Source organism: Colias croceus, chromosome 26, assembly GCF_905220415.1.
Source record: "Colias croceus chromosome 26, ilColCroc2.1".
Taxonomy (NCBI): Eukaryota; Metazoa; Arthropoda; class Insecta; order Lepidoptera; family Pieridae; genus Colias; species Colias croceus.
The window spans coordinates 3,869,997-3,882,325 of record NC_059562.1 but is presented as its reverse complement, the minus strand read 5'-3'; the positions used below and the strand labels follow the sequence as shown (position 1 = coordinate 3,882,325).

Genomic DNA, 12,329 nt, shown 5'->3' with positions numbered 1-12,329 from the left:
GACTATCGATTTACTTTGTATAATAGATAATATGTATAGTGTAATGAATATTTATTTGATTTACATAGTCGGCACGTGCATATTATTTATTTATTTATACATCCTTTATGCCTCTGAGCAAAATTACAAATTGAGACAAATAGCGGTCTTATCGCTGAATAGCGATTTCTTCCAGACAGCGATTACATGCGACTGTCTATACAGTCGCATACTAGACACGACAGAATAGCCGTAGGCAAGATTGCATACGATAAATTAGTGAGAATTGGTTTTAATGGTACTAATGACTTTGATTACTTCTGCAAATTACCATGATGTCATGGTAATAAGTTAGTTGGCGAGAATGGAAATGCTCTGTAGTCTGTACTATTTGTGACATATGTTTTTAAATGCATATCCAATAGCTAATAATAATTGTATCTTCTCCTCTTGTTAGTCACTACTTTAATCTCCAGACTGCAAGATTATATCACTTTGACGACAGTTTGACGGTATTTGTAGTTGGTCGGAAACGAAGGGTCCAATTTGGATGCGATTCTTTATCGAGTCCTGTATGATAGCATGGCTCTTACTTCTCAGCTTCGTTGATTGGAAATAAAAGCAATTGTATCAAGAGTATTTTTTTATTTATATTAAGTCATCCTAGTTCAGCATTTTCCGTGCCATTCCTTATTTAATGGTTCCACGATGACCAGCTATATGGAGAAATCTTTGTGACAAAGGTTTTTATATAATTCAGTTAATATTATCACATAAATAAAATAAACATCATAGAGATTCGGCGCATCATCTCAGATACAAAAAAAAAAAGCTCAGTTTTTTTAATCAAAAACATGACGTTTTGGGGAAAAGAAGACCTTTATCCATTAAAACTAAATCTACACACTTGTGCGGATCAGTAGTAACTATGTACCATTAACATTATTAACCAAACTTAAATCCCAGCCCAAAATCCCCGTTTCGCTGATGCTACGCTAGAACAACGTTCCACCAACTGAAACGTGTCTACTATCCACAACTATAATTTCGCCAACTCCCTCCATCTAATTTAAATGAGTTCGTTAAAGTTTAAATTATTCGCAGAGGTAATTCAGTGACCGCGTGGTGTTGCGTCACCAAACAATGATCTCACTCGCGAATGGGTCAGTGGAAATGGGACACGACCTAAACAAACTGACACTTCATATGTCCACATATATAATATGTATATGTGTGCAGAACTAAGCTACCTTTTGTTTGCTAAGAAACCGACGTTTCCTGAGGATCATAAGTCATAATTCTTGCGTAATATTCACTATGGTACTCGATGGATTATGGAGCAGTTTGGAAAGGAAAATGTATACAGTATCTTTGTCTGATGAAAATTTGCTCATATTTATATCATAAAGACATTATTTCTTCATTGGAATAAACTTTTTAGTACGCTTTAAACACCTCTAAGCTGAATATGAAACCGAAAATTACGTTTTGTTGAATAATAAGTGCACAATCAATATTATGACTTTACATTTTCAATCTTGTAGTTAAACGAACGACATAAGTGGAAAGCTATATAATTATAATTCCCTGACTCATCGGAAAATACATAAAAGCAATTAGATTTCTTCCCTTCCCCTCCATATCCGCTGAACAATTTGCATAAAAATCGACTTTCAGTGTAGTAAATTGAATTGACAAATATTTGAATAAGTCAATAAATAGATTGACTGAATAATTGAATAGGCTGTTATACAAATTTAGAGATTAAAGACACTTAGCTTAGACTTAGCTTAAAATTGAAAATAATATTGGCATTTAGAATTTATAGTCTAGAGCTTCAATCGGAAGAAAGCCTCACTAGGAAATGAACATGTACAATAGTTCGACGATATGTGACATACAGTGCATACAAGATTTAGGTTATGCCCTCATATAATTTCCGTGTTGAAGGTATGGAATATAGTTCACATGTCAAGAGATTTTAGGAGACATTAAATTCCACATTCATTTTCCATCATGTAATAACCATATAGGCAATAATCATCATAATTGATATGGCCAATTGCATAAATTATCTGCGACCAATAATTGCGGCGAGACAGAGCAGTATGTTCAGAATCTAGTGACATGTACACTCGTATACCTTCCTGGTATCAAGGATTTGCACTACAGATTATGTACCTATTACCTAAGATCATCCTGAATATTCAATGCTCTTGCATGTTACTGCATTGACACAGGATGATCTCTGATAATAATCTCGCACAATACCATCAAAACAGAGCTTTATTTGATTAACTCTGATTACAAAATAATAAAAAACAACAATAGTTCATCAAAAAATGTAAAAACGCTTAATTATTTCAAACGGGCTAATTAAATTGCAGCACGACAGAATTCAATTTCACGTGTGAAGCGTTACATCAAATACATGCCTACCTACGAATGCACTTCACGGAATAGTTATGATATATTTTAACCAATGTACATACGATCTACATATTAACGAGGTTTGCTTTAATAAATTTCAACGTTATAATTTTGGCGTTGGGAAGCTTACGTGTGCAAACTCTATCTAGGCTTTCAAGGTGTAGCGTGTACATGTAAAGTCACAATGTCTAAAATGTTATATGCCATTGAAGATGCTGTCATATAGGAAGACTATAAGAAGCTTATGTGTTTCTACTTCCGGAAAACAAAATCGCCAAAACATCGTGTAAAAGCAACACTTAAGAAACTGAACATCTGCCCCAATTGATGACAGATGGGTGTCGAATGGAAAACAATATTACTTCATTAATTAATCAACCCTAACTAATATAACATTTGGTAATAGAAATAAGGGCTTTGTTACTAACACTCTGCTCACTATGCTCACTAAACACAGCAACCGTTTCATACACCACAATGCCTATTACATGACGAGGCAATTCTGCGGATAGATAATCCTACTGAGATCTAAAACGGCCTATTCACGCCACGTCCTGCCGTCACCGGAGCTTATTACCACAATGTCCATGACATTGAGACAATCCTTTAAACCAGCAATTCTCAAAGTGGTAAACGTTGACCTCTAGCTCCTCCACAAGAATCTACGTAAAAAAATCTACCCAAAAATGTATTTTCACATGAACTGAATGAAATTTCACATGACTATCGTTTTGAAAAATGATAGGTAGCAGGAAGAAGAGAAAGTTTGGAATCGTTGCTTTTAACGAAGTAATATTCAATAGAGTATACGAACAACCAACAATAAAGAGCTGTTGGAATTTCGTTTCACGCACCAAATACAAATGTAAATAAGCCATATGGGACATTAAAGCGGGCCAGAAGGGAACAGCGTCGATACATCGAATCGATATCAATCAAAAAGTATTAAACGAGTGGTGTCACACCGTTCCGCTCGCTAAGCGGCTTAACAAACGTTCAACATTATAATATGTTCACGGCTACTTGACATTGTTTGACTCTTCGAACCGACGAGGGCAAGGCATTTGATCTACTCTTCTCAACAGTGGTTAATACACTTTAAAAATTGAATAAACTTGTTGATGAGAAATTAAAATGTTTGACTATGCGTTATTGTTCTGATCGATTGAAATTGATCATATTGGATATTATTAGGTCTATTAATATTGGATATATTAAAATTGTACAGGATTCAGTCTTTAGATGTAGCTCAGCGTATCTAGAAATCTCAATAGGAACACCTCCCACATAAATTTTATTAATAATTACTGATCAAAAGGATTGCGATATCCCGTAGTAATTTTGGGACAAATAATAAAAGTATTCCCTAATTATATTAATATTTTGTACCACATCTATAGTGTTTCATTTAAATCGCCAGATATTTCACTAACGACTAAACTATTTTCACTCAAAACACCACTATAACAACCAGCACTAACGCGCAAGTTCCTTATTATAACATAATAATTTCAAAGCGACATCTCAGCATAATTCGGTACCCAGTAGCGACACTATGAATATGTCATACCGTCCATTGAAATGTAGCATTCAACGTGCACCGCAACCGCACTTTAGATACTGAATTTCAATGAAATTATACTGGGGTTTCTTAGAGTACGCTACGGAATTTCAAGCGAGCTTTATTCACCTCATGACCGCCAATAACCGTCATAATTCCGTTTATAAATCGTGCCTCGACACAGCAGTATAACGAGGATTATTTTTTATGTATCACATCATCACCTTTTGCCATTCCTAATTGTTACTATATATCATCTTTACTATCACAGTTGCGATAAAGTCGATTATAGTGATTCAGATTTTTTTTTTTTATGAAATTGTTAATGTAATCACACATGGGCAAAATTAACAATACACGAAGTCCCCATACCCATTCCAAAACATGCAAAATGCCGTCGAACTTTTTCTTAACTTATTCACAAAAAGTTCAAAAGAACTTCGTGTGAAATTATGGAAGTACTTTATTTTTTTATGCAAATGTTTAAGAATTATAAGCAGGTAAATACACTTAAAATAGTGCGGGAAATGGTAATTTGTATTTTTCATTATAATAATGTACTTAAAGAAATTGAGTTAAATTATGAGAAAAACTTGAAAAAAAAGTTTTTTCTGTTATCTGCTAAGTCGGTGGGGCGCCTGATGGTAGTACTATAAGTATAAATGTACCCACCACCCATGATCATTTGCAATAGCCTCTATAAATGGATCTGAGATATTTTATTTTCAAATATTTTGTCCAAAGAACCCGAAAAAAAATACGCAAAACATACAATAGTTCTATTCACGCTCAACACATTTAAAAGCAGAAAATGTCTGACTAAAACTAGTTCTGAATAGTAAAGAAATGTCCCGTAAAAAGGCTTATTGCGAAGACTTCGATTTTCCAGCGTGTAGGTACCGTGAATTTCAAAGTAATTTATTTTGTGGTAAACGTGATCGGGATGTTCAACAGGTACCAACCAAATCGTTAAACTTTAGCCCAAATACGCAACAGATTTTCACCTTAAATAAGACCTAAAAATCCTCAGCTAATTTTTGTCTCAATGTAAGTGAAAATACTTCATTAAAATTTGTTAATGATGGTTATATAGAAAAAAATCAAATTCAAGAACTAAAAATAGAAAAATATACACCAGCACATTTCCTTCATAGAAAACCTCTAGTGAAATCATCCAGATTTATGGAATATGGATTAAAATGACTCAAATATATTGTTTCTTTAACTTAACAAGCTAGATATTTCTTTACAAAAATTTGATTGATGCTGAAATTTACGCAAATGGACATCTAAGCCATTATAAGCTTAAACAAATGAGACGTCATTCAGATTTCGTTACAATTTGGATTTTAAAATGGGACCAAAAATCTCGAGACACTTCCAAGGACAAGAATAATAAGCATAAGAATGACACACAAATGTAGGACAATGCTCAAGATACGAAATAATTATCTATTCATAAACAATATGCGCACGGTGATACATATGCATCTATTTTTAACACACACCTGCCAATGACAAAAAGTGGGCAGATTAACCTCATTCCCGTACCCATTTATTAACTTCACAACTTATAAAAATAGACCAAATGCGTAGTTTCTAGTTTGTTCAAATTCCAAAGTTCCACTGTGAAGTGCGAGCGCGATTTGCTAACTACAACACCGGAAAAGTTCATTAATACATTTAAATTTTAGTAAAAGTTACCACGAGTTACCTAAAGAGGATAATTAACTAATTGTAACTTTAAACTCATACGAGTCAACTAGTTAATTGTATTTAAAATGCATTTCGTTTTTTCGAGTTCTCTTTGTTCGACATCATAAAGATGCATTTCAACAATTTACATAAACGAACCGTTTCTTCAGCATACCTAAATAAGGCAAAATGTACGTATGAAATATCTCCTCTTTAAAATTATTTTGCACTTTGACCGCATTATGCCATAGTGCATTATAATATTTGGAGGAAACTCACCGGTACAATGTTCCCGAGTGTATTTTCTTCACGCCATCCATGTCTGCCGTGGTGTCCTTACCATCGCCTGGTCGGGTCGCTTAGCAAGCCGGTATTGGTACGCAATTCAACATCATTTTGCGCTCTTCAGTGGCTTTTCTGGAACAAAAGTGACAGGCTCATGACCAAACTCTGCGTGAAATCTTTAACTATAACTATTGTTTAAGTGAGAAAACAATATCATCCGGTAAATTAATAGTTATTCGAATCATTCGTATATCAATCGCTTATTAAATAGCTAACAAAAATGCTTCATCAGACTTATAAATGTCTTAATTGTGTACAATAAATGACCGTAATTTACTAAACCATTATCTATTGTCTACACAATATACAGTATGATACATATTTATTGGACTGTGAGTAGAAGCAATTTCCTATAATCGACGCAGCCTGTAAGGATCCACAATAATTTGGCAGGCATATGTCGCTTGGTTATTAGGATCGGATTGTAAGAAATACTTTTGATATACGAAATTTGTATTCTCTTTTAATAAAAGAGATATTATTGATACTGTCATAGATAGCTATTATTCTTAAAACTTGAGATTTACTTAGGAAAGCATAAATTAGAAAACATCTACAGTCAAAATATCTTCAGGAAGACCGGGGTAAACAGAGTCATCCCCGCCTAATAAAACATTGTAATACAAATCCGAATCATTAATTTCACTATTGTATATTGGAGTAAGCTTGACAAAGGTTCCTAGCTACGTGTATCCGCCTAAATTGGACGGTTGTTTGCTATATTAGCACGCTTAATGCGATCAATGAACACTATTATTACAATCGGTACCTACAGCATCAAAATTAATTTAGCTAAATTGCGCAATCAACAAATAGACGCGGAGAGAATTAATTTTGCGTTACATAGATAGATAGCAGGGTAAGTATTTCATCCAGATTCTAAAGAAAGATACAACCTAGTCAGGTTGGAACACCGAAGGAAGATCAGTGACACAGCAACAAGTCACGTCTTCTTAACTTATCTAGCTAGTAGCTACTACAGAATACGGGAAATCAAACTGAAAACGAATCGATGTATGGCCAAGATTGAAGAAAATTTTTAACATTACGTAGATCCATATATTGGATTGGCATTTCGTATTGCTCTTCTTATAGGTAGTACACGAAAACTAATCACGTAGCGAATATAAGGCTAAAAAATACCGGCAATTTTCACGTTCTATGTAGACTTGTGTTTAATCAAATTAACATCGTTAGCTCGAACAATTGTAATGACGGAGCCGTTCCAGGCATAATGGAGCTACGGGTGCTATTCAAAAATTCATGTAATTTTGTAGTTGATATTTAACCAGAATTTTTTAACGGCAAAATTGTTTCATATTTCAATTTACACATAATTACATAATGTACAAAAATGATGTATCAATTTATACCTACTTTATGGTAATGATCATTGTTGAAGCTTCTTGGACTTATTATCTTATTTAATACCCCTTATAAAGTTATATTGTAAGCGTAAGAAAAATCTACAAAATCTACCTTAAAAATGGTCGTCTAGCTTTTACAAGTACAAAATACCGTTTTCCATCGTATCTTTGTTCAATAAATTGAACGGATTTAAGGATAAGTCAAGATATTTTCGGATTCCTCCCTCGCTAGGGACGTCGTTTCGCGAAGACGGTCTTGATTGCGCCTATTTTTATATTATCATATCGATATAGTTCTAATGTTTCCTTATTTGTACTTCGCAAATCTAATAGCTGTTGACTCATATTTAATTAAAACAATTTTTCTTCCAGTTAGTTTATAGATAGGCATGTGTTTTATCATTTATGTTACTATGCTGTAAAAACGGTAATTCAAAATAGTGCATATTTACATAAGAAGCATTCTAAAGCTACTTTATCTATATGCAATATCTAAACAAAGAAAATACGGGTGTACTTCTGTTTAGCCCATACCTCCGATCGATCTGATTGATTGATGATCGATTTTGGTACACATATGGATTTTGACCCGCAGATGATATCTTCTTCAAAATAACACTGTAAGATTACATAGTACTGAATTAGAAAATACTTCTGGAAAACTAGGAAAAAATCTGGCGATATATTACAAAATACAAATAGGTAGAATACCTAGCTAAAAATAAAAATCTACGCACTAAAATATCATAGTTAATATTATATTTATGTGTAGAGTCATTTCTCCTATCGTAAACATACAACAAAGCACAAAGACGGATGACTTATACCTTTAAGACACAATCAAAGGTCAAATTGTATGCATACGCGCATACAAACGAATACCTTTATCAAAGTAGGTAACTATGTGATAAGAATAATGTGACGATTGTACATTGTACAACATTGTACGAACTTCGATCAACGAAAATCGATATGACCGCAAAGTACCTACCTATAAGACGTACTTTATGTAATACTCTTGGTATTAAAAGTGAAAATATAATGTTTTATATGGTTGTAATTGTATTAGGGTTGCGGTTGTAAAATGTTTCTGTTATGAAGTATTTTATCACAATTTTGAGGGCTTGTTTCAATCTAATTGTATTAACTACGGTAATCGTAAAATCCTGTAAGTGACTTTATGATACGAAATTACGTACACATATAGTACATACCTACCTATTTACAAATCACGGAAAAATAAGAATAACATAATTAAAACCGTGTAGTAGGTATGTAATCTAACAAAAAGAGTAATTGCCTTAACAATTAACCGGCGACACATGAACAATATTAACGGTCCCATATTTGAAATGCAGGGGAGATACAAGGCGGAATTATATTTTTGGATGCAATCCAACTAAGTGAAGGAACAATCGGAAAAAATAAATAAATCATCTATCTCGGTAACTTTATTCTCGAAACGCATTCCATTTGTATGAGTCAAAATTAGGTGGTGATTTCGTGGTACAAACGTTTATAACTTTATACTTAAAAAAAGGAACTTGTTTGATCTCTCATTTTGTTCAAGCACATATTATTGCGAATATTACTTAATTATCGCGAATATCATCATCACTATTTAACTTCATAGTATAAAACAAAGTCGCTTTCTCTGTCCCTATGTCCTTTTGTATGCTTAAATCTTTAAAACTACGCAACGGATTTTGATGCGGTTTAATAGATAGAGTGATTCAAGAGGAATTTAGTATATAATTTATTAGGTTTTAGACAAAGCGGGCGAAGCCGTGGGCGGTAAGCTAGTTGCTTAATAAAGTACTTGTGCAAAAATTGCCTAATTGTAAAAATAAAACGTTCATTCTTAAAAATCACCTGTAACGCATAAAATCATTCTATCATACATATTACAGTGTTGAAGAGATTTATTATTATTAATTAACTTTGAAAAGCTAACGAAACGAAAAAACTGTTGTGAATTGAAAACATATTTTCATGTTTGGTAGTCAATTTATTGAGGAAGGCTATGTAATATTACGCTGCGACTCATGGGATCGAATCAATATTGAATAATGTTCCAAAAAGAGAAACAATATTTCTGATAAGGAAAATATAATATTTAAACCTATAGAATTGAAATAAGTATATGAATAATAATTACTTATTAGCACATGTATTATAAATGCGACAGTATTTGTAGGTAATAAATCCATGCAGAAATTAATGAAGTTCTGCCTGTGAGCCACTATTTTGAGGAAAAAGAATCCATAGTCTATGCTGTATAATAATGTGATATGGTAAGTATTAATTTAAGAATATAAGTTTATGGAAGACATATTGCGCATTAAAATGTGCACGAATTTTTAAACGTTTCAACCATGTGCATGAACCTTGCATTTTATATAACTGACAATAAAATATAACATAAAGTCCATCACTCAGTCCACTACAAGTAGGCCTCCGAGCTGAGGCTTCCCAAACTAGAATATGAATCAATGTAAAATTGTAACCCAATGGCCGAGCCTTAATAGCAGTGATTCTTTGAGTACAGAATCAGAAAAAACTACATTAAAAGTAAACAACAATAAATTATAGCAAAATATATTTCCAAATCTATCTCCAGCAGCTTTGTTGAAATCTAAGCCAGGCTCTTATTTCCGGACAGATTATGGTGTGAATTGAACTGACTGGCAAATTCATATTATGATCGCAATACCCAATCATGGTTAATTATGGATTTGCCAGTCAGTTCAATTCAGGGCATTAACTGACTGGGAATAAGAGGTCATAATACGGCCCCTGAATATGGTGCAAATAAACAATCTATACTATACTACACTATTGATATAAAGCTGATGAATTGTCTTGTTTAACTTGTCTTGTGTAATTGCAATACAAACTTATCGCAGGAAATACGGTACTCCTTTTAAAAAATCCCTTTTGGATACATTTACCATGTGCGAAGCATATAAGAAGCGCCAAGATTTATAATTAAAGTTAAAATATTGTTTGGTTTACATATTAATGATCAATGATCATCAAAACCTTATCGAAACATAAATTTAAGAGTTATCTTGTAATTTTTTAACCTATTAACGTGATATATTTAAAAATGCAAAAAGTTATAAGAAAACTTTGAATAAATACCTAGATAAGGTAAGGTAAAATGTAGTAGTGTAAAGGTAAATTTGGTAAAAAGAAGAGCAATCAAACATATTACCTAACTAAGGAGTACTTTAAGGATTAACAATGTATCCAATTGTTTTTATACTTTCCTTATATCTAATAAACTTAGTAGAGTCGTTTATCAAGTCAATAAAGTGCCATTCAATTTATTATTTACTTAAGCATAAACACATAGATGTTCCAATAAGACCATCCTGTAAATCTATTAAATGATTATATAGCATACTAGTGTACTTAAATTGATCTTGATCTGTATGATCAACTATACCAACCGAACTTATAATTGTATTTTATAACTCAAAAAGCTCACAGCAAGTAATGTGATACACAAATTGAATTGATACCTTACTTCTACACAAGTGGTGTCTGCACATACACACGTTTAGGTATGAATATGTAAATACCAGGTCCATGAACCTTTGATACAGTCATTTTAACACAAAATTAAGCATTATCTCCCACTGACACGTAAATACAACGAAATTGAGAACTCCTTGAAAATGGCTTCAAACATCAAAATCGTACTACTAACACTGCCGATAGCTCATAACGTTTTAATTTTAATGGAACGTGAGATAAGTTTTTACGGCGACGATTTCCTGTATGAATGCACTTTCCAACAGCTTTTACTATCACACGGCCCCTACTATACGCAAGTACTACAAACAGTATGAAAAATATCTGAAGATTGACGTACGTACTTTACGCACTGGGAGCGGTCGAAATGTAGTCAGCAATGATGTAAATGAAGCAGCATAGACGTCCGAAACAATAATAAAGCACTAATTTATAATGTTCAATAGTTTTCAATTGAAGATTATTTTATCACAAATCACACAAAAATTTCAATACACGACAACGAAGCGAAACTTAGCGTAATCCCTCCTCCCTTCACCTTAAAATTACCGTAGACAATATTTGCTTCATGTTTGAACGATTTTTCAGTGCTGGCAATACTATTAATAATTGTATTTTAATTAATTTCCTTTAATCTATGAAGTGGATAAAATAAATTATTTGCGCGTAAATTAATTTAATAAAATTAACATCATTTGTATATAAAAAATTTACTCTTAGCTTGAATTAATCTAGTCCTTTTTCAAAGAAAAAATATTCAATGAAGCGCAAGTTACGCTTGCTGCTCCATATTTATGAGATTAATTCTAATCTGAGAACTATATTTCTATTAGATGATTTGCAAACCATTTACAAATTATTAAGTTTTCGTCCTATTTTTTATATATTCCAAAAATATGTAATAATAGCAACGCTTGGTTTGGGATGACTATTCTGATACTCGTGGTATTGTATTAGCATTTAGCATATGAAAAAACAATAATTAAATTACATTACTTCTGACCGCTAATTTCGAGATTTAAATTTGAATAATTTGTAAATGGTTTGCAAATCATCTAATAGAAATATAGTTCTCAGATGAAATAAAATGGTTAAACATTAACAAAAAGTAGACAAAGTGACACTATATTTTTTGTTTTAATATCATACTTTTTTACCTTAATAACAACAATGTTTCACAACGTTAAGTTAGTAAAGAAAAAGAACATGTCTGTGCTAAGCATACGTGTTTCAGAAGTGAAACTTCTTTGGCAAGATTCAAAGAATCAAAGATTTAAGATACCAAAATCGTCACCTTGCTCCATAACGTGCGGTATTGCCATGACGCGACCTTGATATTTTATTCTCAACGCGTTAAAAATTCAATAATTTAAAGAAATAGCGTCAAAATATATATAATATCTACTATAAAA

At 32.6% G+C, this 12,329-nt stretch overlaps 1 protein-coding gene across 4 annotated transcripts in view; it reads right to left on the bottom strand.

The window, feature by feature from the left end:
* LOC123703414 (catenin delta-2) overlaps nt 1-11,456 on the bottom strand; it is a 44,639-nt gene extending 33,183 nt beyond the window's left edge. For 2 of the 4 annotated variants that reach the window (XM_045651375.1, XM_045651378.1), the window contains exons 1-2: nt 11,262-11,456; nt 5,945-6,082 (exon numbers count right to left, since the gene is read on the bottom strand). In XM_045651375.1, the coding sequence (XP_045507331.1) occupies nt 5,945-5,985 (41 nt within the window). In that variant the 5' untranslated portion in view covers nt 5,986-6,082; nt 11,262-11,456. Of the gene's footprint in view, nt 1-5,944; nt 6,083-10,904; nt 11,233-11,261 lie in introns of those variants that run through there. The other 2 variants (XM_045651376.1, XM_045651377.1) reach the window with 2 other exon arrangements.
* Between the last annotated feature and the right edge of the window lie 873 nt (nt 11,457-12,329).